The sequence below is a fragment of the Aotus nancymaae genome, unplaced genomic scaffold (genome assembly GCF_030222135.1).
Source record: "Aotus nancymaae isolate 86718 unplaced genomic scaffold, 86718_ANA_hifiasm-v0.15.2.pri h1tg000011l, whole genome shotgun sequence".
NCBI classification, from domain to species: domain Eukaryota; kingdom Metazoa; phylum Chordata; class Mammalia; order Primates; family Aotidae; genus Aotus; species Aotus nancymaae.
In genome coordinates this window covers 74,675,187-74,702,266 of record NW_026988422.1, presented here as the reverse complement: position 1 = coordinate 74,702,266, position 27,080 = coordinate 74,675,187, and the positions used below count along the sequence as shown (strand labels likewise).

The window sequence follows — 27,080 nt, the reverse complement described above, 5'->3', positions numbered from 1 at the left end:
GGTGGTGGACCCGGGGACAGATCTTAGTTCTGTGGCTCAGCCTTTCTGAGCTGCATTCTTTTTGTTTCTAAGATGGAGCTAATAATGCTACCTTTGGGGGATTGCTTTTGGAATTAAGTCAGATGGTAGCATGCCATATATTAAGGTGCAGTAATGGTGGTCTATTGGCGAGAAGGGCAGAATTACCTCTGTGGAATACAGTCAGTCCTTCCAGGTTGTGAGAGTTAAACCCTGAGCCTGGCTGGTGATGTGCAGGTCCTAGGCCTCTGAGGTTGTGGGGAGCTGAGTTAGCAAGTCAGAGGAATCAATTTCACTGTTTTATCTCTGACCTAGTCATCTGTGCAGAGAAATGACTGTGCCTTTAACCCCAGCAGAGGGTATGCAGTTTGGAGCTGGAAGGGCTCCCTCTTGGAAAGGGATGCTTGCCTGCCATTGCCTAAATCTCCAACTTCACACCTCCATCATCATTTATACACAACAAGGTTTAGTTTCTGTGTCCAGAAATCAGAAAGTGTCTTCTGTCCAGGTGTGGTGGCTCACACCTGGAATCTCAGCACTTTGAGAAGCCAAGGCTGGTGAATTACTTGAGGTCAGGAGTTCAAAACCGGCCTGGCCAACATGACGAAATCCTGTCTCTACTAAAAAATAAAAAAAAAATAGCTGGGCACGGTGGTGCGTGTCTGTAGTCCCAGCTACTTGGGAGGCTGAAGCAGGAGAATCGCTTGAACCCAGGAGGTGGAGGTTGCAGTGAGCCGAGGTTGCAGTGAGCCAAGATCGCGACACTGCACTCCAGCCTGGGTGACAGAGCAAGACTGTCTAAAAAAAAAAAAGTGTCTCACCGGGCGCGGTGGCTCACGCCTGTAATCCTAGCACTTTGGGAGGCTGAGGCGGGTAGATCATGAGGTCAAGAGATCGAGACCATCCTGGTCAACATGGTGAAACCCCGTCTCTACTAAAAATACAAAAAATTAGCTGGGCACGGTGGCACGTGCCTGTAATCCCAGCTACTCAGGAGGCTGAGGCAGGAGAATTGCCTGAACCCAGGAGGCGGAGGTTGCAGTGAGCCGAGATCGCGCCATTGCACTTCAGCCTGGGTAACAAGAGCAAAACTCTGTCTCAAAAAAAAAAAAAGAGTGTCTTCTGAACATTTGCATGGCTACATCTTAAAGAACCAAAGAGTGGAGTCAAAAAGGACTCTTCAGATTATGTACCAGTAATGGAAGGAAGATAGGTTTTGTTCCATGTGTCAACGTCCATTAACTGGTAGTCCATAGAGTGCTGTGTTCAGAAGGATTCTGGGGCCTAGTTCCACCCCTAAGTCAGAAAGTTCTGTGATGGACTAATCATGTCTGCCATGGACTCAGGATTAGCAAGTCGGGGAATTTTTAAACCTTGATATAATGTACCTTTTAGAGGATGGTGTATTTTAATTGTCCGACTACGTTTCTATCCTCACATCTGCCCTTGCTAATGTGTGCTGTCATGCAATTTCCCTTCTGTTTTGGAAGCTTATGACTGTTAACATTCTGCAGTTTTGTATATAGCTCATGTCGGCCTGTCAGCATTCCATTTCTGCTAAGATAGGCTGGGGTGAATTTCTTTGTGTCAAGACTCCAGGAAACAGGTAGTAAGGTAAGGTTTTTCTTAGACTCAGCTATTGACTCAGGCCATCCTGGGATTTCCCCTGGGGTTCTCCTATACTCAGAGAGTGTAGATGTGGGTTAAGTGTGGGGTGTGTCTGATCTGATGTTTCTCGATCCCCGCCCCCAGTGGTTGCTGGTGACTTTTTTGGTTTAGAAATCCACGTCGTTTTATAACCTGCCCACGTTTCTCCCTCTGAACACCATCTCAAGTAAGTGTAACCACAAAAGCGCTTAAATAATTTTTTTTTTTGAAATAGAGTCTCGCTCTGTCACTAGGCTAGAGTACAGTGATGCGATCTTGGCTCACTGCAGCCTCTGACTCCCGGGTTCAAGCGATTCTCCAGCCTTAGCCTCCTGAATAGCTGGGACTAGAGGCGTGTGCCATCATGCCCAGCTAATTTTTGTGTTTTTATTAGAGACGGGGTTTTCCCATGTTGGCCAGGCTGGTCTCGATCTCTTGACCTCGTGATCTGCCCGCCTCCACTTCCCCAAAGTGCTGGGATTACAGGCGTGAGCCACCACACCTGGCCAAAGCGCTTCTAATTTGACAAGTAGCGTGTTCAGCCTTCACATATGCTGTCCCCTGGGCCTGGAAAGCCCACACTTGCCGACCCAATTAGTCTGTCTCCTCCTCATCTATGGGACTCAGCTCAGAGGTTATTCCCTTTAGAATCCTTGCCCCGAGGCTTGCTGCAAATTAGAAGTTCCTTTCCCGGTTCCCATAGTATTAGCTTTCAGATTGCAGGTTTGGCTTCCAGCACATAGTAGGCACTTGGCAGGGAGCTGTCTGTAAGTTGTTTCTTCTTGGCCTGCTTGCTTGTGTCACTGAGCCAGTTCTACTGGCAAGGATCCAGGAGGGAATCTTCTGCTGTGTTTTGAAACTGTTCAAAACCTACAGTCTGGTAGATTTATGGAAATAGCGGTTTTTCTTACTACTGAAATCCTAAAAGAAATTGGGCATCGGCTTCTCATAGGAAATGAGGAAACTTCTGCTCCCCGCCCTGAACGCTTTTAAAAAACTAATTTGTAGGAATCTGTAGGGTGGGGATCACGGGATGCATTTGTTACAGGCATAAGGTTCTGTTCACTCAGCCCGGTGAGAACCAGCACTGCTCTGCTTCATTTGAATGAGGGCAGAGGTGAATTTCTTAGTAACCTGTTAATCACTGAAGAGTTTATTTTTATTTTTTTCCATGAATATTTCTCTAAACTTAATTCTCTACCTTTAAAACCTTCTTCCCTTCTGTTGCGAACCTTAGCAAACAGGAATCCATACTTGGCTAACCAGTGCCGTGGATCAGATTTAGTGTTTTCTTGATGTCTAATGGGTGTTGGGATGAATGAGGGAATGAATGATTGACTCAGGGTTGTCATTGTGTGTGATTGCAGGGTGCTGAAGGTGCTGAGAGAGTAGAACCCTTTACTCTGTCACTGAACAGCCTCGGAATGTAGTTGTTTTTGTGGGTTTTTTTTTTTTCTTTTTTTGGAGACGGGGTCTTGCTGTGTCACCCAGGCCAGAGTGCAGTGGCACAATCAAAGCTCACTGCAGCTTCAACCTCCCAGGCTCAGGCAATCCTCCTGCCTCAGCCTCCCAAATAGTGCACCACCAGGCCCGGCTAATTTTTTTTTTTTTTAAATAGAGATGGGGTCTCAGCTGGGTGCAATGGCTCACACCTATAATCCCAGCACTTTGGGAGGCAAAGGTGAGCAGATCACTTGAGGTCAGGAATTTGAGACCAGCCTGGCCAACATGGTGAAACCCCATCTCTACTAAAAATACAAAAATTAGACAGGCGTGGTGGTGGGCGCCTGTAATCCCAGCTACTTGGGAGGCTGAGGTAGGAGAATCGCTTGAACCCAGGAGGCGGAGGTTGCAGTGAGCTGAGTTTGCACCACTGCACTCCATCCTGGATGACAGAGTGAGACTCCATCTCTAAAAAGGGAAAAAAAAGCACAACAGAGATAGTCTCCCTGTACTGCCCAGACTAGTCTTGAACTCCTGAATGTAAGCGATCCTCTTGCCCCAGCCTCCCAGAGTGCTGGGATTATAGGTGTGCACCACTGCACCCGGCCTTAGAGCGTAGTTTTGAGCCCTCCGGTGTGTGCAGGGTTTCTGGTCTCTTCCTTGCTCTCAGAACATGATCAGTGAGCCTCTCCGGCACTTGTCCCCATTTTAATTTGCTGTTGTAATCTGCATTGGGCTGGGGAAATGGATCACCAGAGTTGTCTAAATGACTGTACAGTATGATGTAATTAGCTCCTTTGAGGTCTTTGCTGTGAATAGAGTACATAAAGATTTTCTGTGCTAACCCTGACTTCTGTTTGGGCTGATCTCAGGCCCTTAGTGTTTCAGCTCCTCTAGTGGGTACAGTACCAGGTGAGTAGCCTTTCAGAAAGCGAGTCTCATTGTAGGAAGACAAGCCAGTGATGGCTGGGAAGGGTCTGCACCTCTAATACCCAGCATGGGCATGTGAGCAGCACTTGTCAGTGATCTGTGGGCTGACAGAAGGGAAAGGGGGAGGTGGGTGACGTGGGCTGAGCCGGCAAGCACTGTCAGAAAGACTGATTGGAGGCCTTAACATTCATGTGGGCATTCCCTTTTCTGTCTCTTTTTTTGAGACAGTGTCTCACTCTGTCACCCAGGCTGGAGTGCAGTGGAGCGATTTCAGCTTGCTGCAACCTCTGTCTCCCAGGTTCAAGCAATTCTCCTGCCTCAGCCTCCCAAGTAGCTGGGATTACAGGTGCCTGCCACCACACCTGGCTAATTTTTGTATCTTTAGTAGAGATGGAGTTTCACCATGTTGGCCAAGCAGGTCTCGAACTCCTGACCTCAAGTGATCCTCCCACCTTGGCCTCCCAAAATGTGGAGATTACAGGCATGAGCCACCACGCCCGGCCTCTTTTCTCTTTATCAAAACTAAAATTAAGTGGCTGATTAATAGCTCTGTGTTAATAAGGAAGTGAGTCACTGTAGTGATAATTAGTCTATGGATTAGAGTGTCTTGGGCCAAATAAAAGACCTCAAGTAAAAAAAAAAATACTAAGACTTTGAGAATTTTCTATTTCAAATACTGACAAATTTCTACATTTACTAGCAGAAGGATTTAACCTCAGAACATTGCTTTGCAACACTGAGCCTTATTCTCAGGTGTGTTCTCCATAGCAGGAAAGTGGCCTTAGCCCCGCCCCATGGCCCAGCCCACCAGTCTCTCCCTTCCCTGCCTTCAGGCTGGGAGGGGGCGGGGTGGGTTTCTGGTTCAGTGAACCAGTTCCCAGTTCTGAGGCTTGACAATGATGTCATTATCTCAAGGAAAGCCAATTTTAGCTATTTCTCAGTTGAGGGTCTTAGAAGAGGTCGCATATTCACTGCTTATGCCCAAGGATCTGAAATGAACCGCAGCATTGGCTCTCAGGATGGCGTTTTGGTTTTTTTCATCCCAGCTGTCTTTGATACTTTGGGCCACTGTATGCCAGTGTGTGAGTTGGTTAAGTCTTTTAAGAGAAGAAAGCTATTTCTGGCATGTCCTTTCATCCTCAAAGACGATAGGATTTAATGAAAAGACAGAACACATAGTTTTTTTTTGGGGGGGGGGGGCGTGTTTTTTTTTTTTGAGATGGCATCTCACTCTGTCACCCAGGATGGAATGTAGTGGTGCAATCTTGGCTCACTGCAACCTGCAACTCCCTGGTTCAAGTGATTCTCCTGCCTCCACCTCCCTAGTAGCTAGGATTACAGGCACACACTACCACGCCCAGCTAATGTTTGTATTCTTAGTAGTGACAGGAGTTTCACCATGTTGGACAGGATGGTCTCGAGCTCCTGATCTTGTGATCTGCCCACTCAGCCTCCCAAAATGCTGAGATTACAGGCGTGAGCCACTGCGCCTGGCCTCTTTTTTTTTTTTTTTTTTTTTTTTGAGACAGGGTCTTACTCTGTTCCCCAGGCTGGAGTACAGTGGTGCAATGATGGCTCCAGGCACTTTTTTTTTTTTTTTAAATGAAACAGAGTCTCACTCTATTGCCCAGGCTGGAGTGGCTCGATCTTGGCTCACTGCAACCTCTGACTTCGTGGTTCAAGCAATTCTCCTGCCTCAGCCTCCTGAGTAGTTAGGATTACAGGTGCCCACCACCTCGCCCAGCTAATTTTTTGTATTTTTAGTAGAGATGGGGTTTGACCATATTGGCCAGGCTGGTCTTGATCTCCTGATGTCGTGATCCACCCGCCTCGGCTTCCCACAGTGCTGGGATTACAGGCGTGAGTCACTGCACCTGGCCTAGATTTTTTTTTTTTTAACCTGAAAGGGAGCCCTGCACATTTCATACATGTGGAAACTGAGGCTTAGAGACAGAGTATGGCTTGTGTGAGTCACACAGTTCCTGAGTGACCAAGCCAGTTGTCTAGAGCCCAGGTATTCTCTGGAAGGGGATTGGTTGAAAAAGTTAGTGGCTTCACTTTACAAAATATGCAACCATCAGAAAGGTGTGGTGGCTCACACCTGTGATCCCAACACTTTGGGAGGCTGAGGCAGAAGGATCACTTGGGCCCAGGAGTTGAAGACCAACCTGGGCAACATTATGAGACCCTGTCTACAAAAAATACAAAAGTTAGCCAGTTATGGTGGTGCACACCTGTAGTCTCAGCTACTCGGGAGGCTGAGGTAGAAGGATCGCTTGAGCCCAGGAGGTGGAGGCTGCAGTGAGCTATGATTGCACCACTATGCCCCAACCTGGGCAATAGAGTGGGACCCTGTATCCAAGAAAAAAAAAAAGGTATCTTTATGTTCTCTGGAATTTCCTTTAGAATACTCCAGCCAAACAAACTTAAGAACAAAAGGGGGAAGGAGGAGGAGGGAGAGGGACACGTGCAGAATGTTGATAGCGTGAGGCTGAGTGGATTGTGGAGGTTCATTGTACTGTCCTCTCGTGTCTGTCTGAAATTTTGCACAGTAAGATGGGTAAGGTTGTATACAGCCTTACTTAGAGTCGACTCGGTATTTCCTGTGGGAGTTGTTCTCCCCCATCGTGTGCTTTGCTTACCTGATCCTCTGAAAAGGGATGCTGATGTCACGGTTCATTCATTATCATGGGGGGATATTTATGACATAGTTGAATGGAGTGGGACTTCAAGTAGTGATGTACAGAATTCTCATTTGGTTTAAAAAGTAAATAAGGCTGGGTATGGAGCCTCACACCTTTAATCCCAGCACTTTGGGAGGCCAAGGTGGGTGGATCACTTGAGGCCAGGAGTTTGAGACCAGCCTGGGCAACACGGCAAAAACCCATCTCTTCAAAAAATACAAAAATGAGCTGGGCATGGTGGCATGTGTCTGTAGTCCCCGCTACTAGGGAGGCTGAGGTGAGAGGATCACTTGAGCCTTGGGAGGCCAAGGCTGCAGTGAACCGTGAGCTTGCCACTGCACTCCAGCCTGGGTGACAGAGCGAGACCCTGTCTCAAAATAAAATAGAAAGTAAAGAAAGCCACACATGGAAGCTAGATGGAGTATATATGCCTAGGTGAATGTCACTGAGTAGAGAGATGATTTTTTAAGATTTATCTGATATTAAATGTGTTGCTCTCTTGATCTAGGGAAGAGCATGGAGGAAATCAGGAAGGTGCTGCTGCTGGTGCTGGGCTGTGCCGTCCAGGTAGGGATTGGGCAGGACTGCAGCGCAGGGACCTCCCCCAGCCATCTCATGTTGGGTTTGTGGGACTGGAACCGGCCCTTAGCTCAGGTGGGAGGATGCTCCTTTCAGTCCAGTGTGACAGAAGGCCACTGGGTTCCTGGAAGAGAGTGGCCATTGTTTTAGCTGGCAGCTGTTTCTAGTACTGGGGCACCTTGGGGAGGAGGCGAGATGGCAGTCCTTCAGGCCAGGGCACCAATAGCAGATTGCCCCCAGTGTAGGAACCGCCAGAGCAAGGATCTGCAAATGACAGTCTGTGGGCCAGGTCTGATTTGCTGCCTATATTTGTAAATAAAGTTTTATTAGGCTGGTTGCGGTGGCTTACACCTGTAATCTCCGCACTTTGGGAGGCTGAGGTGGGAGGATCGGTTGAAGCCAGGAATTTAAGACCAGCCTGGGCAACATAGTGAGACCTCGTCTTTACAAAAAATAGAAAACATTAGCTGGGTATGGTGGCGGGTGCCTGTAGTCCTGGCTACTTGGGAGGCTGAGGCAAGAGGATCACTGAATACAGGAGTGTGAGGCTGCAGTGAACCATGATCATGCCGCTGCACTCCAGCCTGGGGGACAGCGAGACCCTCTCTCCAATAAATAAAGTTTTATTGGAACATAGCCTCATGCCTGCCTTTACATATTGTCTGTGGCTGGTTTCCCACTACAGTGACAGAGTTGAGTAGTTGTGACAGAGACCAAATGGCTCACAGAGTCTAAAATATTTACCATCTGCCTTTTTGCTCATGAAGTTTGCCACCCCCTGGCCTAAACCAGGTGTTCTCCATCTTTACATAGTTAAGAATCACCTGGATAGCTTGTTGAAAATGAAACGTTCTGTATTCCACCCTGGTCTTTTTGATCTGGGAGGGGGCTTAAGGATGGGAGTTTCAAGAGCAAGCTCCCCAGGTGATTCTGATGTAGGTGGTCCTGGGAGCTACTAGAGAAGCATCAGCATGAGGGCTGCTAGGAGGACAAGAGCCTTCTCAGTTATGAAGGAGAAGCTCCGGTGGGTAGTTCATTTTGAAACTGTGATTCTGTGGCTGGGGTGGCCTCAGGTTCGCCCTTATTTGAACAGTGCTTCCATTAACACATGTAACCCTCCACAGTGTGAGAGGAAAGAGGAGTTCATTGAAAGGATCAAACAGCTGGACATCGAGACCCAGGCTGGCATCGTGGCCCATATCCAGGAGGTAGGCACGTGGCCTCGGGGAGGGCTCAGCCGTGGACCGCTGTTCCTATGGTAGCTGAGAGGCAAAACCTCCCTATGAGTGGAAACGTTTAAAGAATACATCACCCATCACGATTTTGCTAATCTTAGGTTTCAGATGCCATAGACACATTGATTCTATTTGGAAAGATAGCCATCAATCAGCTGGCTAAAATAAAATGGGAGTAAAAATAAAAATTAAAAAAAAAACACCTCAATCAAGTCATCTTTTGTCTCCTTCTTTTTGCCTAATATGGACTCAGACTATTTTTAAGAGCTGTCAAGTGGTTTAGGCTCAGAATTTGATTTACAGGCCCTGAAAATGTATTCTGGCAAATGTCACCCTGCTCTGAACCGTTGATCTTTATAGAGAGAGAGTCTCTGCTTCTGTCAGTAACATGGCAGAGACAAGCTGACACCACTTGAGAGTCCAAACCAGCGAGTCCCAAAAAGGCTGTCTTGGGAGACTTGGCCCAGCCCCAACTCAGGCCCCCAGTGAGGAGTCAGGAGGGCTCTGTGCTGCACGGCAGCAGAGTGGAGCGGGGAGCCCCTGGCCTTTGAGGCCTGGCCTTCCCGGCCCTTTGTCATTGATGTTGGCAGAGGTGGTATCAGCTAAGGAGGTGGACACCCTGGGGGGCAGTATCCAGGTGGAGATTTACTTTCCCGACCTCCACTTCCACACTGCTTCCAAAATAAGCATTGTGTGCTTTAATGACCTTAGGGGAATGGGTTCAGCGGTCAGTGTTGTTGCACAGATGAGATTGGTACGTGAAGAGGGCTTGTGTGCCCAGGAGCTGCTGTGTGACTGGCAGAGGCAGCTGAGCCTAGACGCCCCGGCTAGATACTGAGGCGAGGAGGTAGCTGGGCCTACCGGCTTCCACTGCTGGCTGGGGCTGTGCGGCCTGGGCTTCAGAATTCGCTGGGTGCTTTTTAAAAATTTGGGTTCTGGGCCCCATGAGAGACCCACTGAGTCTCAGCGAGTGGCTGTGGTGCAGCCAGGTTGAGCCCCTGAAGCCCAGCCACACCACCCTTTATACAGGCCCTGAGATGTCCGAGGACTTTCCCCAGCATCGGGTCTGGAGCAGGCCTAGAACCGGCCTCTCAATCCTGTGCCTTTAGGGTGCTCTGACTCATGGGATAAGATTTCTCCTAATTCTCAGAGATCACCAGTATCCAAACTTGTCCTTTTCAGGTGGGGAGAGGTTAGAAGATGATATCTCTTCAAATTCTGAGAAATTGAAGGGCCCTTGTTGACAGGGCCCTGTCTGCTTTTTGTTTTATGGGTTTGCCTTTTCTTTAGAGACAGGGTTTCTCCCTGTCACCCAGGCTTGAGTGCAGTGGTGCAATCATAGCTCTCTGCAACCTCAAACTCCTGGGCTCAAGTGATCCTCCTGCCTCAGCCTCTCAAGTAGCTGGGACCACAGGTGCATGCCACCTCACCTGGCTAATTTGTAAATTTTTTGTAGAGATGGGGTCTTACTCTGTTGCCCAAGCTGGGTTTGTTTTTTTATTTTCTCTACCTCCATTGACTGCTCTGAATAAAGACTTCTTTGGGTGTGTTTCAGAGTTTTTGTGTTCCTCTTTTGAGGCCTGAGCGCTATAGTGTTTTTCTTCCAAAATTGAGAGGAGAAGAGCTCGAAAGAGGTCCTGTCTCCTGTGGCACATCTGCGGGTGTGTGTTGAGAGGCTGTTCATGCAGTCGGAGTCGTGCGTCTCCACTCCCTGGCCAGGGAAAGAGGCACAAAGAGTCTGTCTTCTGTGGCCCCATAGGAATGAGATGTACCCTTCCCTGAAAATTGTTTGATTATGAATAGTGCCAAAGACAACCCAAGATTGCGGTGTACACAACATTCTTACATAAGATTAATAATGTTGCTCTGTTTGCCTAGATTTTACGAAGTAACATACAGTCCCTCTCCTCACCCTCTCACCCTGAAGCTTACGTTTGTAAGCTTTGTGTTCTGCACGGATGTCACTCCGATGAAGACATCTTACCCCAGGACCTTTTAGGGAAATAATTGTAAGGAGTGCTTTCTGGTCCTCTTTGAAAATAGGCATCCTCTTTGACCCGGTTCCGAAAGCAGAAGTGGTTTGTGTGAACAGGGCTCTGCTGAGGGTTTGGCCGCACTTGCGTCGGGCACCTTTTTGCTGGCCACAGTAGATTTCTCACTGAGGGATTAGTAAGGTTGATTGGAAGGAGATGCTGTTTGCAGCGTGAGGGAAGTGGGCGCCTGTCTCTGCTGCCCCTGCAGTGCCCTGCCATGTGTGCCCGCAGGTGACTCAAAACCAGGAGAATGTGTTTGACCTGCAGTGGCTGGAGCTGCCCGACGTGGCCCCGGAGGAGCTGGAGGCCCTCTCCAGGAGCATGGTGCTCCACCTGCGGAGGCTCATCGACCAGCGGGACGAGTGCACCGAGGTGCTTCTGCGGGTCGGCAGCCCGGGCATCCTGGGAAGGGGCTCCGGTTCCTTCTTCTCCTCCTCTCCCTTCATCTTCAGCCTGGACGCCTCTTGGTCCTGCTGCTGAGGGTCTGGTAGGGGTGGGATGTGCGAGCTTTGCCTGGTTATGGCCCCTGTAGTGCATGGTCACCTCCGGCCTGTGGGAGAATACAGGGGATCAGGATGTGGAGCTTGGGGCCCTTCTCCTTCATACACACCCTTTAGTTTCACTAAGTATTTCACCTCTTTTCAAAACCTACGCCACGCTTCTCTCACCTTCCTCCTGGTTTCTTAGTCTACGCTGAGATCTCTGTCTTCGGGTGGTTTCTTGTTCAAGCTCAGGCGTTGTGCTGGTTAACCCCGCTTGTTCTCCATCCCCTCTCCGCCCACTCGGCTGCAGCTGATCGTGGACCTCACTCAGGAGCGGGACTACCTGCAGGCGCAGCAGCCCAGCCCCGTCAAGTCCTCCAGCGCCGACTCCACTCCCAGCCCTACCAGCAGCCTCTCCAGCGAGGATAAACAGCACCTGGCCGTGGAGCTGGCCGACACCAAGGCCAGGCTGCGGCGCGTCAGGCAGGAGTTGTGAGTCCCTGGCTGCTTCTCCTCCCTTTGTGTGTTGCAGATACGTTTCTAGTGTGCCGCCCGCTCCCATGTGTGGTGCTGCCAACGGCACAGCTCTAATGTGCGCCCCGGAGTCAGCTGGGGTCTGCCCTGAGCTCACTCTTTCACCTCGGACTAGCTGCCTCCCATTCTGAGGCCTGCACAGAGAGGGAGGGGTTCTTCCTGGCCTCAGGGTTTGCTCCAGTCCAGACATTGCAGGTTGTCCACAGAAGCAGCCTCCAGGCCGTGCTCAGCTCTAGTTTAGGGCCTGAACGGCCACACCTGGTGTGTTTTCTTGGCTGGAGGGAGGTGCCCCTTTTTCCCCCCAGTCTGGTGAGCCTCTTCTCCCACGTTTCCTGCAGCTGGTGGATGTCACCTGGCTGGGTGGGGTGGTATAGCTCTCCCTGGGGTCTTCTTACCTGCCCTACACACTTGGAGGGAGACCTGAGTGGTGGATGGACATAGTTTGAGGGCCAGTGTTGCAAACTTAGAAAAGAATTTTGAGTCAGTAACATTTTTGCAGGCCCTATAAGCAGATTGCCTTCCCACCGCCCAAATCCCAGGTCCTTTCCTTTTCCCACTGGCCTTAGGAAGTGGCAGCCTGCTCCGGGGCTGCCTGTTGAGGAAGCTGCCTCCCACACTCTTCCTCCTTACCGCCTCTGCAGGGAGGAGAAGACAGAGCAGCTCGTGGACACCAGGCACGAGGTGGACCAGCTGGTACTGGAGCTGCAGAAAGTCAAGCAGGAGGTGAGTCAGGGGCCGGAGCCTGTGTGTCCGGGGGGGTGGCAGGGCTGGAGTGTCCAGTAATGGGGCCTGGAGGGTCAGAAGCACAATGACAGTGCTTTTAAGCCACCCAAGAGCCATTTGTCCTGAGCACGGGGATGATGCTGTTTCTTAGTGACAGCAGGTGGAGACCCCATGTGGTGGCGTGCACATGGAGATCCCTGGCCACCAGGAGCCGGCTTGTCCCGGGCCATCGTGGAGACACCATACAGGAGGGCATTGGCCTTTCTGACCTCCCTAGAGGATGCCCTAAGCTAGCTTCTCCTGCCTTTGTCCACCTTCCAGAACATCCAGCTAGCAGCAGATGCCCGGTCTGCTCGTGCCTATCGAGATGAGCTGGACTCCTTACGGGAGAAGGCGAACCGCGTAGAGAGGCTGGAGCTGGAGCTGACCCGCTGCAAGGAGAAGCTGCATGATGTGGACTTCTACAAGGCCCGCATGGAGGTAAGCACCCTCGCTGCGAGGCCCTAGACGGGGCCGCTCGAACGTCCTCAGAAGCAGATTCAGACTGACCTGTCCTTGGTGGGTTGGAGAGCAGAGCCACAGCTGTCTCAGCAGATGCTTCACTTTCACCTCAGCCTGCCCGGGCTTCCCAGGGCCCCCTTCTTGCTCCTCTTCATCTCACAGTCAGTAGGGGAGGGGAAGGAGTGTCAATGATGAATGTAAAGCAGTGATTCCTTTCTCCAGCCCCCACCCCACGCCCTTCTGATCTCCTTCTGTCCGGGTGCATCTTTTTACAGACTTCGTGCAATTTCTGTGGCTAATTTGCTAAAACTCGGTTTCCTGATCTGTGGGGATAATGGGCAACTGGGCACAGCTGTTCACACCTGTAATCCCAGCACTTTAGGAGACCAAGGTGGGAGGATTGCTTGAGGCCAGGAGTTTGAGATCAGCCTGGGCAACGCAGCAAGACTCTGTCTCTACAAAAATGTAAAAAAGTATAGCCAGGCATAGTGGCATGCGCCTGTAGTCCCAGCTACTCAGGAGGCTGAGGCAGGAGGATTGCTTGAACCTGGGATATCGAGGCTGCAGTGAGCTATGGTTGCACTGTTGCACTCCAGCCTGGCGACAGAGAGGAACCCTGTCCCTAAAAATAAAACAGGAATACTGTTATGGCTCTGTGAGGTTTCAAAGATGAAAGAGCTAAAACAGCTATAGAGTAACTGATTTTGGGCAAGCCCCATAGTAAGCGTCAGCCAGTAGAGGCTGCTCTAGCCATCTTTTTAAAAAATTATTATTATTTTTCTGGGGTACATGTGCAGATCATGCAGGATTGTTGCATAGGTACATACATGGCAATGTAGTTTGCTGCCTCCATCCCTCTGTCACCTATATCTGCATTTCTCCCCATGTTGTCGCTCCCCTAGTCCCCCCCAACAGACCCCAATGTGTGATGCCCCCCTCCCTGTGTCTATGTGTTTATTTTAAATCTTATCAAGGTTCTGGGAAAATGCAGGTGAAGGGGTCAAGGCTGCATGGAGACCCGGACCCAGGTGAGGTCTCTGATGCTTGGACCACTCACCCTGACAACTTCATGTCAGTAGCAGCTTCCAGGAGCCTCTTTTCTGAGGATTTGGGAATTTTTCCCATTGCCTTTCTAAGGGTGGGCAGAGCTGGAGGTAGTTAGAAAACGTGAGCCGGGTGAAATCAGAATACCAGCACACATCGAGTGGACTTGTGCAAGGCTAAGAAATAATCCTGACATCTCTACTACCAGCCAGAAGGCATCTCAGGCGACCGAAGGCAGAGTACAGCATTGCCTTCTCCCTGCCCCGGAGCCGGCGGGTTCGATGGGGAAGGCTGTGGGCCGAGGAGTTCCGAGTGCTCTGTGCTGGGTCCTGGCGGCCCTGGGGCTGGGCGAGGGAGGTTGGCGAGGCTAGGTGAGGGCCTCTCTGTTCCTCAGCCCCACCCAGAGAGTGTCCCCTGAGGAATGTGAGCCACATGGTAAGGCACCTTACCCCCTGCTGAGAAGGCATCCTGGATGCTGTACAAAGCCAGCCCGGACCTGAGCAACGGGCAGGGAGGGTAGACCAGTTCTCAGCTTTGTCCTGGAGATGGGCCACTGGCTCTGTGGGTTATGAGAGGCATGAAACCCCTGCGCAGATGGGCTTCAGGACACCGGAAGCGTCCGAGAGCTGTATCACTTACTGGAAACGCCCTGAGTGGGAGGGCTGGGGACTGTCATGCACAAACCGCCACCTCAGTGGCTCCTCCTGCCCATGGGGGACCTCATCCACGGATGGAACGTGACTCCCATGTCTCACCCCGTACCCTGATTGGTGGAGGAGGGTGGGTTTGGGGATCCCGTCTCTGTGTTCGTTCCTGGCCTCGTGGGAGCATCCTCGCTCAGTCACACAGATGGGTCTGCTCAGCCCCTGCCCACGTGGTAACTGAGCCCTGCACCAGGAGCAGAGGATCTAGAAACGCACACATGCTCGGAGTTTAGAAAGGTTTCCATGTTCTCCAGTGTCATGCCTCTGTGAAGTGACAGCAGTATTTTGCACACTAACAACTTTCATAGTGGAAAATTACCACTGAAATGGCGCCTTAGATTTCATATTCATTTTAATAATCACAAGATAAAGAGAACTAGTGTCTGTCTGCGTGAGACATTTACCCAGCGATGGGTAGTCACGCCCACTTGGGTTTGCAGACGCTGAGCCGCCAGCACAGGTGATGACCTGGGCATGCTCGATCGAGTCCAGGCCACTGTTGAGAGGAGTGAGTTGTACCCCCTCAGATGCCCACAGTGTCAGGACTTGGATAAACGGTGGAGGATGAAGGACACTTGTCCTCAGATTGGAGTAGTCACAGCAGACTTGCAAACCGCCTGTAGTCCTCATAGGGTGCTTAGAACAGTTTGGAATTCCCTCCCTTGTCCCTTTTCCAGACTTGAAACCTTCCTGTTTGAGTGACTTTGCCTCCTTCATGCAGTGACATTCATTGAGCAGTGTGGATAAAGTCATGGAGGAGACAGCTGGACACACAGGGCTTAGCCTTTGGGGAGGGAAGCAGGCGGGCAGGCACATGGTTGGGACGCAGCATCGTCAGTGCTATGCTGGGGTCAGAGGGGCGCCTCACCCACACATGGGCTAGGGCCAGGGAGGGCCTTCGCTGGGGTGGGTGCTGTTGAAAGTGAGGCCTGAAATAGCTAGGAGTTAACCACGCAGGGAGAGCCAGGCCGAGGGAGGAGCAAAGGCCTGGAAACCAGAGAATGCAGTGGGCAGGAGACAGCTGAGGCCAGGGCCACACGGTCCTGAATGGACTGTGAGAGGTGAGGCTGGAGGGGCTCTCAGGGCCCAGCCATGGAAGGTGTGCGGCGAGCATCGTGCCCATCAGGCATTTTCATGAGGCGGGTGTTGTGGGGGGTTTCAGAACGTTTGTGCATTCAGGCCACGTGGACCCAGGTCTGGCCGATGCATGAGCCCCGATCTCTCCCAGTGCTTCCCCGAGTCCCACTGGACGAGGATCCTTGGCCCAGGTGTTTGGTTCATGTCCTCGTGGGTGTGTTCTCAGCATCTAGAGCAGTTCCTGGCCCCTGGGAGGTGTTGGAGAGATGCTTACCGAGTGAGCGTATCTGGGGCTGGCTTTGGGCAGTGCTGCGTTTGCTGCATTTGCAGAGCTGGTGATGGCTGCTATGCTTCGTTGGAGCCTCCACCTTCTCAGACACCTGCAGAAGCCGAGTGTGGGAGCACAGGCCTCTCGGAGTGGGCCTCCCCACTGAGCACGCAGGTGTGTGTTGGAGTTAACTTGGAATCCGGCTCAGGGACCTGGAGCTGAGCTGCTTTGAGATGGGAGCCAGGTACCCTCTGAGCCCTGCTGGGGTTGAGGTGAACCCTTGCCCCCAGGGATAGATGCATGGACCAGTCACTCCCACCAGTGCTGAATGGGCTTCGTGTCAAGGCCCAGCGCTACCTTAGTGCACAGGTGACTTTGATGGGCCCTGGCAGCCCTGCCTATAATCCCAACACTTTGGGAGGACGAGACAGGCAGATCTCTTGAGCCCAGTTAGAGACCAGCCTTGGCAACATGGCAAAACCCCATCTCTATAAAAAAATACCAAAATTTTAGCCAACTCTGGTGGCAGGTACCTGTGGTCCCAACTCTTGGGAGTCTGAGGTGGGAGGATTCCTTGAGCTCTGGAGGAGGCTGAGGTTGTGGTGAGCTGTGAGCTGAGATCGTGCCACTGCACTCCAGCCTGGGCAACAGAGTGAGACCCTCTCTCAAAGGCATCTGTGAATTGAGGTTGACCCGCAGGTGGTAAAACCTTAGATTAGAAAAGACCCAAGTACGGCCGGGTGCGGTGGCTCACACCTGTAATCCCAGCACTTTGGGAGGCCGAGGCGGGTGGATCAGGTCAAGTGATTGAGACCATACTGGCTAACGTGGTGAAACCCCGTCTCTACTAAAAATACAAAAAAATTAGCTGGGCATGGTGGCGTGCGCCTGTAGTCCCAGCTACCCAGAGGCTGAGGCAGGAGAATTGCTTGAACCTGGGAGGTGGAGGTTGCAATGAGCCAAGATCACGCCGCTGCACTCCAGCCTGGCTCCTGGCGACAGAACGAGACTCTGTCTCAGACAAAAAACAAAAAAAGACCCAAGTACAAAGTATGTTTATTCAGAAAATAGGTTATTGAGATGGATAGATGGACGATGGGTATGTGATAAAGCACATGCAGTGAAAATTCTAATTGCAGCATCAAGGTGGTGCATGTGCGGGGGTGTGTGATACGATTATTTCAACCTTTCAGGAAATTTTATATTTTTCATAATAAATGTTAGTGTTGAAAGAGGTATTCCAAATAAAAGGTCAGCGGGACAACGGGCACTTTGCCTAAGCTCACACCTGGTCAGCCACATCCATCGTGAAACAGTTAAAAATACTGATCAGCTTAAAGCTGTGAAGCAGCTTCCCCAGAGTCTCAGCTCATCATTTCTCAGTTTCTCAAGATGTGGTCTGTGTCTGCCTATATCAGGATCAGCTGAGGGTTTGTGTCTGAAATGCAGATTCCGGCCAGGCGCGCTGGCTCACGCCTGTAATCCAAGCACTTCGGGAGGCCAAGGTGGGTGGATCACGAGGTCATGAATTTGAGACTAGCCTGGCCAACATGGTGAAACCCCGTCTTGACTAAAAATCGAAAAAAAATTAGCCGGGCATGGTGGCACGTGCCTGTCATCTCAGCTACTTGGAAGGCTGAGGCAGGAGAATCTCTTGAATCTAGGAGGCAGAGGTTGCAGTGAGCCGAGGTTGCACCATTGCACTCTAGCCTCCAGCCTGGGCGACAGAGTGATACTCCGTCTCTAAATAAATAAATAAATAAATAAACTTTACTTTTCAAAAGTTAATATGTATATTATAGGAAACTGAAAAAGACAAGCAAAGAACAAAGTCCTCCACGATCCCAAGCAGTTCGCAGTTTGCCGTGTCCTTCTGGGTCCCGTGTGTGCACACAGCATCGTGTCACATGGTTGAGAATGTGCAGTCTGTGAGGCTTTTTCACACATCATGAATATTTACCATTTTGAAATCCCCGAGCTGTATGAGTATTTCGATAACCAAAAATACGCTACGCCAACTCAGTCTGTTAGGGAAAAATGTAATCCTGCCTTTCTTTGGACATAGATTTCATAGAAGACAAAAATGGCAACAGGCTTCTAGATAAAAGTATTGGCAGAGTAAACATTAAAATACTATATTCCCTTAAGGCTCGGTTTAAAATAAGACATAAAGCAACAGAGTACAGTAAGTGTATGTTTTGAGGAGAATTCATTAGCAGATCTGTATCGTTAAAATATTAGCAAGAAGGTATGTTTCCATTGAATTACTTAATGTATTCCTATAGTGCAGCCAAAAGAGATGCACATACGTCAGTGGCTGTCATCCAAATGTAAATATGAACACATCTGCGCGTGTCTCTCCCTCTTTACTTCTTGGTTTCCTCCCAAGCTGGAGGACTACGGTTGCAGATGAACAGAGTGCTTTTTTTTCCCCTGAGGCTCCTCACTCCTGGATTCCCTCCAGAAGGGGGAAGGGTTTGCAGAGCCAAGGGCCAGTGTGTGGGTGGAGTGTGGCCCAAAGGCTTTTTGTGTGGACCTTGAGCCCCAGCAGGCGGGACTCTGTCTTACTTGACTGTGTATACACAGAGCCTGGCACACATAGGGCACTTGGTAATCACGCCACCCTTTGCTCTGCAATTAAAAGGGCTGCTGTCTGGGGAGGCGGGAAGGAAAGGAATCGAGTTTTTCGACTCCTTGGGATTGGAGACAGGGCTGTTAGGTGAGATGAGCAGGAGAGCAGAGGGGTCATTGCGTTCGTGCCAGCTCGAATTGGTTCGGCACTTGCAGGGACAGCGGGAGAGACTGTTGCCTGGGTCCGCCCAGGCAGGCCGCCTGTCTAACCCGGAAAGCACATCAGTGCACATCACCGAGGAGAGAGCGCGCCCTGCCACCTGGGAGGACAAGATAAACGACCCGGGCCTCGGGGCGAGGGCAGATTAATTTTGGTTATAAAAACAAGGAACACAAATGTACATGGTTTGTTTTCAAAAGTCTGGCAGCTATTTTTGCTACTAGCCTAGCTTACATAAGAGTTGAAACAACAAAATGAAGGGCAAAGTAGGCATCTCTCGGTCCAGGAGGAAGCGTGCTGGTGGGCGTGGGGTGTCCCTGACTTCCCTCTGCAAATAGCAGTTCTACTCGATGCTGTCCAGGGCATGGGGACTGCCCTCAGGGCTGCATGGGAGGAGGACGAAGGAAGAGAACTGGAAAGCTCTCTTTCCCCATATTTTAAAATTGGCTGAAAGTTTCTACTGCAGGCCAAGGGCAGATACATAAATGCTGTGTGCATCCTGAGCGGAGTGGACGTGGCCTTTCTCTCCCAGGGGCAGAGGCCTAGCTGGGCACAGTCTACACCCGGGGCGGAGGCCTAGCCGGGCACAGTCTACACCCGGGGCGGAGGCCTAGCCGGGCACAGTCTATACCCCGGGGTGGAGGCCTAGCCGGGCACAGTCTACACCCGGGGCGGAGGCCTAGCCGGGCACAGTCTATACCCTGGGGCGGAGGCCTAGCCGGGCACAGTCTATACCCCGGGGCGGAGGCCTAGCCGGGCACAGGCTATACCTGGAGCGGAGGCCTAGCTGGGTACAGTCTACACCCGGGACGGAGGTCTAGCTGGGCACAGTCTACACCCGGGGCAGAGGCCTAGCCGGGCACAGTCTACACCCAGCTTTCCAGGTGTTGAGCAAGTCTTGTCCCCATCTGTGAAAGTGGGGGTGCTCTGGGCATATCTGAGACCTTGGCATCCTGTGATATAGGAGCGTGTTTGCAATGGGCTTATCCTGGGGTGCACCTCTCCCCAGGGAGCCTCCCCGACAGGGAGCTGCCTCAGAGGATCTGGGGACCCTGGAACAGATCTCTGCAGTGAGGGGTCAGCCAGAGGGACAGGGAAGGTTGTTGGCCAGCACTGGCCAGTGAGGAGCTGGGCTAATGATCAGTCCCAGAATGGTGTCTGTCTTTCTCTCTCCTCTCTCTTGCACGCACACAGATGCGCATGCACACGCACGCCAACCCCTCCTCCCATGGTGACTGGGAAGGTTCACCTGCTGTGGCCTGGTCTGCCCTGCCCATGGGGCCTGGAGATAGGGCCCCAGCTCCCCTGCCCTCCTCCAGCCTCCTCTGGCCCCAGGGAGCATCTCCGGCAGCTCTCCAAGGTCTCGGTCCTCCTCGGAGGAGAAGGTGCTCGGGAAGTTTGCTGATTTGAGTCCAGTGCCTTAGGGCCCCTGAGACTCTCCCATCTTTAACTTAAAACAGACCTTCCCGCTTTGCTCCCACTCTCTGCAGCCGCCTCTCCCTGGGCTGGCCCTCAAAGGTAGACCTGTGTGAAAGCAGTGTCAGCTGTGGGCCCATTTCCCCCAGTCTGGGCCACCTGCCTGCCTGGGCCCCCATTTACCAAAGCCACTCTTGCCAGTGAAGGACGCTCCTGACTTGGATGTATCCGGCAAGCACTGCTCAGCCCAGCCCCTGCCACCACTTCCTCCCTGAGCTTCCGCTCCCCCTCCCGGACTCTCGCCCACCCCTCTGCGTGGGGGCCCTCATTCACCCCTTGCCCTCTGCTGCTCCCTCTGGGCTTTCTCCAGGGATGGCTCACCTGCCCTGCCCCCTTTCCTTAGCCCACACAGAGGCCCTTGAGTCCCAGGCCTTCATCTTTGGCTGAGGCTCTGCCCTGTGCTCCGGACCTCAGTGCACCCTCGTAGTCCAGAGACATCTCAAGGCCGGTGTGTTCAGAGTCACTGTCTTTCCTCCACACCTGCCTGTCCTGTCTCTGGTCTGGAGTCACATCCACTGGGGTGCTCAGGCCAGAACACTGGGCCACCTTGGTTCTTTGTCTTCCTCCCCACCCCCAGAGTTCCCCCCACCCCCATTTATAAGCCTGCTTCTCACCTCCCAGCCTGTCCTTGGTTGAGGCGGGTGTTGATGAGTACGCCTCGGCCTCACTGGCATCCTCGCTCATGTGATTCCAGAGTCTGCCCGCGGAGCGCCCTCCGTAAAGGTTTGGACTGGCTGCTCTGCCTCCATCTGTCCTGCTGTGGAGGCCTTTGCAGCCGCTCCCCAAGGCTCCCGGCTAAAATCCACACTGCATCCTCGTCTGCCGCTCGCCCCCTTCAGCTCCCCCAGGACCCCTGGAACTTTTCACACACGTGCTTCCTCCTCCCCGCTCACTCCTCAGACTCTGGGGCCAGGTCAGGGGTTGGGTGCTGAGCTGTGCGGCCGAGTCTCCCAGCCTCCTGCTCCAGGTTTCCTAGAAAGCCCTCCAGACTGCAGGCGGCACCCATGATGCTTCACTTTCCTGTCTGTTCCCCGACCAGAGTGGAAGCTCTTTGGAGACAGGATCCGTGCCTTATTGACTCCCGGTTCCCTATGCCCCATGCAGCTTCTAGCTCAGGGATCAGCAGATGGCAGTCCCTGGGCAAACCCGGCCCATGTGAGTTTTTATGAACACAGTTGCGTTGGAACACAGCTAACACAGCTGTGGTCTCTGCGTGACCCCTCTGTGGCGTTGAGTAGTTGTGACCAGAGACTTACAACCTGCAGAGCTGAAAACATTGCCTGACTTGGCCTTCACAGTCCCAAGGTCTGGCCCAAATGAGGTGCAGGATCAGGTCTTTCAATGAGCGGTAATGACTGCGTATCTGTGGGGCGTTCCCTGCCTGCCAGGAATGGTGTCAGCCCCTCACTGCATCAGTGCACTGAAGCCTCCCGGTGGCCCTGTAGGCTTAGAGACCACTGCCAGTTCCTCCCCTCTTTCCAGATGAGGAAACTTGACGATTAATTAATAGCTTGCCCAGCATGGCAGTTGCAAATCAGGGGGACCCAGGATGGGAATGACTGTCTACCCTAAGACCTTGATGCCTGCCTGTGAGTGAATGTGAGCTTCAGCTTTCACAGGAAGGAAAAAATGAAGGTGGGGGGAGTGCTGATAGGAGGGGTGAGGGGCTGCCACTGTCTCAGAGTCCGTGGAGGCCTGAGGAAGGGCCCCAGCCTCCAGCAGCTCATGTTAGAGCTGACATGTCACGTCATACTAAATCAGGGAACGTCAAAATTCAGGGCACTTACTAAGAACAGCTTGAACACGGGGAGGTCTTCTGCTCCCGCCTGGGACTTTGTGTGTCCCTCGTTTCTTAACAACTGCTGAGGAGTTGTGATGAGGTTCAGCACACTTAGGCATTGAACAGGACACATCTGACGTTTTAAGCTTTAAGCCCCCCATGCTCCTCAAAGCAGGTGCAGTGTAAAAACAGGCAGGTCTTCAGTGAAGCTGAAGGGCTGTCCATGAAGCTGGATGAGCAGGTAGCGTTCAGAGTGTGGTGATATTTCCTGGGTGGGTAGGAGGTCTGCCCGCCCTGAGTCAGCAGACCCAGCCCCTCCACACTGAGGACTCCCTGGTGGCCTCCCGCTGCTGTGGCCATCTTAGGAAACTGTGCGGCATTGTGGTTACTGCCGAGCTCCCTGGTGAGGGACTGCTTATTTCTTTGATTCTGCACCCCCTCTGGTGTTGTGTGCTCCTAGGGGGTCCGGAGGTACCCTAGTGTTGGCCGTTAACATGATAGGTGCTCCTCAGGCAGTGCTGGAGGAGCTCTGTCAGTGTGAGTTAGTGATGGCAGCTGGCAAGTTCGTAGGTCTCAGGCACGGAGTATTTCACATGCATCATCTGAGCTCGGCGTCACCCTGTCCTCGGGCCCATCCCATAAAGGAGAAATCCAGGGTTGAGAGGCCCCACAGCTAGCATATGTAGCAGCCTTGGGAATCCGGGCCTGTTGGCTCCCATGCCTAATCACGCCCCAATTGCAGTAGCAGATTAGAAGTGAGCTCTGGAGCCACTTGGACCAGCTCTCAGGTCTGGCCTGTGACTTCATGAGTGTGGTCCCCTCAGCTGTTTGCTGGGCTGGGTCAGGCCTTTAAATAGTCTCCGAGGTCACCTGTGGTCAGGGCCGTGGTGGGGCTTTCTGGCCCTGGACAGCTATGCAGAGGTGTGAAATCGGGCTTCCCACTCCTCCTCACCAGGTCCCCGGGGGAGCCCTGGGCTTGCTTCGGGAGCTTGGGCGCAGCTTCTTCTGGATCTGGCTTCTCATTTCAGAGGTGGTGGTGGGGTGTGTGAGGCTTCAAGATATTTCTCTTGCCTTATATATGGTGGAGGCTGAAATGGCTGGAAAACTGTGGCATGTTTGAATAGTGGTTAGAGATCTGTTCCCTGCCATCTCCCACTCCTGGGCATCTCCGTGCGTTCCGAGCAGTCTCTGAGTTCCTTAAGACCCACCTCACATGCCACCTTTGACCTCCTTGTGGCATGAATTGGCCAACTGGTGTTATTGAACACTTGTGTGAGGCTCACGAGAGCAAAAGCAGATCAGTCTTGCCGGGGGTTCCTGGTGTCGGGGAGGAGGACAGGGCAGGCTGCTGTCGCCTCAGAGCAGACCCAGGGAACTCAAGGAGCCCAGAAGCCTGATTTGGGTGGGACGCAGTGAATTCCCAAGCACTTCTCAGAGTGGGCAACTCAGGCTGGGTCTTGAAGGCTGAATAGGAGTTGGTTGTGAGGGTGAAGCAGTGGGCAGCCTGTGCTGTGGTTGCTCAGGGCCTGAGGGTGGTGATGCTGGGGAGTGCTGGCGGTGGCCCCTGCTGGAATGCTGGTGGGAACAGTGGGGGCAATAGCCAGAGACAAAAGGCTGGGCCTTCTTTCTGCTTTGAAGCCCGCCATTGTGTTCTGGCTTGTGTCATTAGTACAGGAGGGGCCTCTCTTACCCACACGAGCCCCTCAAGGGTGGGCTTCAGGGAGCCGAGGGCAGTGGGGAGAGCACAGGGTCTGTAGCTCTTTGGCCTGAGTTCAGACCCTGGCTTTGCACCTCACTAGGTTCATGGCTTTGAGCTCATTGCTTATTTTTTCTGAGTCGGTCTTGCTTCTGCAGGAAGGAACTGTCCTGCCTCCCTGTGAGGGCCACTGTAAGTAAGGCAGGACCTGGATTGCCTGGGGCAGGGCCAGTCACATAGTAAACGTGGTCTCTGCTGGGGACAGGCAGAGAGAGGGCACACAGGTGAATCCAGAGTCTTAATGGCCAAGCCCTCACCGGCTGCCAGGCTTTGATCAAAGCTGTGTCCGCTGGCGGGAAAGCATGTGGCTTCGCCCCTACCAGGAGTCTTGGATTCTGGCCCACATGGGAAGATGGGCAGAAACTCCCAGCCTGGTTCCCAGTGTGAGTCATGAGTGGGGCAAACCTTAGACAACTCTGCCCACTGAAAGAAGTGCACACATTCCCAGCGTGTGCTGTTTATAACCTGCAGAGGCATTTGGGGGAAGTTTACTCCCCTCCCCCCACCAGATAGCAAGCAGTGCTTGGAAGGGCCAGGAGAAGAGAAACCAAGAAGACCCTTAGCAAAGGAGCAGTGGCTGTTTTCTTGGGGCTAGCAGACCCGGATCTGCTTTTGTCACAGGCAGTGACATGCGCAACAAAGACATCGCCACTGTTCCTTTGTACATATTCGTGGCGCTCACATTCGCGTGGTTTGCTGTGCTGCAACTTAATTGCCTTAAAGACCCTCATTTCCAGGAAACTGCCAGGAACTTTTGTTTTCTAAGAGTGTAAGATACTCCCACAGGAGCAGTGTATTGAACGAAAGCTTATCTGAATAGCTACTTTTTTCCAGGCCCCACATCAGTGGATGAATGTTGAATTCAGAGGTCTAGACTCACACCTGGAACCCAGGATTGACTCTTGGCCCTACTCGTTCCTTGTTAAGGAAACGGGCTCAGAGCCCCCTTCTCCGTCCAAATGAGATTAGGGAAGGCAAAGCCTTGGCACCATTCCCAGCCTATCTTGATTTATGGATTTTTTTTTTCTTATAGCAGAGAAAGTCCATTGTCCTTGCCTGATTAAAAAGGGTGAAGGTGGCTCACACCTGTAATCCCAGCACTTTGGGAGGCTGAGGCAGGTGGATCTCCTGAGGTCAGGAGTTCAAGACCAGCCTTGCCAACATAGCAAAACCTTATCTCTGCTTAAAATACAAAAATTAGCCAGGCATGGTGGCAGGCGCCTGTAATTCCAGCTACTCAGGAAGCTGAGGCAGGAGAATCACTTGAACCCGAGAGGCAGAGCTTGTGGTGAGCCGAGATCACGCCACTGCACTCCAGCCTAGGCGACACAGAGAGACTCCATCTCAAAAAAAAAAAAAAAAAAAAAAAAAAGAGGGGAGTGGCGGTGAGGATGATAAAAAAGTAGAGAAAAAACTTCCTGCCTTGGGCTTCCCTCTAGATTGTTTGTTTGCGTCCAGATGCCTGAAAGAGCTTTGGTTTTAGAATTCCGTCCTAATGACCCAGGTGCCTTTATCTGATGGTTCTCGTGTATGTTTTTGCTAACCAGGAGCTGAGAGAAGATAATATCATTTTAATTGAAACCAAGGCCATGCTGGAGGAACAGCTGACTGCTGCTCGGGCTCGGGGTGATAAAGTCCATGAGCTGGAGAAGGAGAACCTGCAGCTGAAATCTAAGCTTCACGACCTGGAATTGGTACTGCAGGCTGTGTTGTTACGGCACTGAAAACAGACTCGGGGCGGGCAGAGCGGCTCGTGCCTGTAATCCCAGCACTTCGGGAGGCTAAGGTGGGAGGATTCCTTGAGTCCAGGAGTTCCAGCCCTGGCAACCTAGCGAGACCCCATCTCTACAAAAACTAAACAATCGGGTGTGGTGGCATGACCCTGTAGTCCCATCTACTTGGGGGAGACTGAGGTGGGAGGGTTGCTTGAGCCTGGGAGGCTGAGGCTGCAGTGAGCTCTGATCGCACCACCGCATTCCAGCCTGAGTGATAGAGCAAGACCCTGTCTCAGGAAAAGAAAGAAAAGAAAACAGATGGGAGCAGCTTCAGGTTTATGCCGTACCCTTCTCTGATGGTTTAGCTTCTGGGTTCGTTGCTGCTGCTGCCTCTGCTGCCGCCACCACTACCACCAATGACTTGTCGACTGTGGGGAGTAGCTTGCTAAAATTGGCAGGCTTGAGTGGGCGCCACTTCACGCCCACAAACAGAGAGCACTTGACTATTGCTTTTCTGTAGGAATGAGTGTACATGTGTGTCTTCTGCCGGTGTTGATGGTGTGGGGTGAGCTGTGATTTGTTAGCTTCTTAAAAGATTTCAAGGCCTGTCAGGGCTTTGCCAGAGCCACGAAGCTGCCCGTTGCTGCACCCTTGCTTTAAAGCCCTGTGCAATACGTCACTTTGTTCAGACAGCATTCGGTTAGGGACCTTGATACTCTTCATAACCGAGGTAGCCAGGTCAGGGTACCTCTCATAGCAGGGCGCTGTGCTGGATGTGTCTGCGCAGCTCTGTGTATTTGGAAGGGAGCCAGTACGTCTTCATTCACAGCACATGATGGTAGCTGTACAGGGGCTGAGGCTTGTCCCGAGTGCTCCCCAGCTGTGCGGCCTCACTTCTTGCCTCTTCCTGCCGCAGGACCGGGACACAGATAAGAAACGAATTGAGGAGCTACTGGAAGAAAATATGGTCCTTGAGATTGCACAGAAGCAGAGCATGAATGAATCTGCCCACCTTGGCTGGGAGCTGGAGCAGCTGTCCAAGAACGCAGACTTGTCAGACGGTAGGTAGCGCCTGGTGCCGGGGAGCCAGCCTGGCCGCTGTGTCCGGGGAGCTGAGCCTTGGGCTCTGAATCTGCCATGTCAGCCCATCCATTCATCCCCAGCAAACACGATTTCCTTCAAGCGCCACTTGGAACTGTTTCATTACACTTCTCCCCGGGGAAGACATGAGGGGTTTGGCAGCCTTGATGTCAGGACGCAAAACACAAATTAAGTGTTGCCAGCTTTCCCAGTTCCCATATGGACATTCCCAGGAGCTTCCAGATTAGAGTGTGCTGGTGCCCAGAGGCTCCCTTAGGCCATCTGTGGATGGCTTGAAAACCCTGGATAGCAGGAGCCGTCACCAGTGGCCAACAAATCCCTGCTATAAGTGTACCCTGGGCATTATTTCCTCCATTCATTTGCATAATTGGGCAAGATGGATGCAGCCTGTTCTCTCTCTCCTGCGTGGGGAGGGTGCTAAGTGGCTGCCCCCCTTGAGACCCAGGTTCTCAGCTCCTCTGATGGGCCTCTCCTCCTTCCCTCCTGGGCTTGCTCTGCTGCCCACTGCCCCGTGCCCAGAGACGAGGTGTCAGTCATGGGAAGCATGGGTGGGGCCACC

At 52.2% G+C, this 27,080-nt stretch overlaps 1 protein-coding gene across 1 annotated transcript in view; it reads left to right on the top strand.

The window, feature by feature from the left end:
• Positions 1-27,080, top strand: part of CCDC88C (coiled-coil domain containing 88C) — a 149,739-nt gene that overhangs the window by 68,557 nt on the left and 54,102 nt on the right. The window contains 8 exon segments of the mRNA XM_064375156.1: positions 7,231-7,289; positions 8,426-8,509; positions 10,801-10,941; positions 11,362-11,543; positions 12,227-12,308; positions 12,630-12,788; positions 25,253-25,399; positions 26,337-26,481. Of these exon segments, the coding sequence (XP_064231226.1) occupies positions 7,231-7,289; positions 8,426-8,509; positions 10,801-10,941; positions 11,362-11,543; positions 12,227-12,308; positions 12,630-12,788; positions 25,253-25,399; positions 26,337-26,481 (999 nt within the window).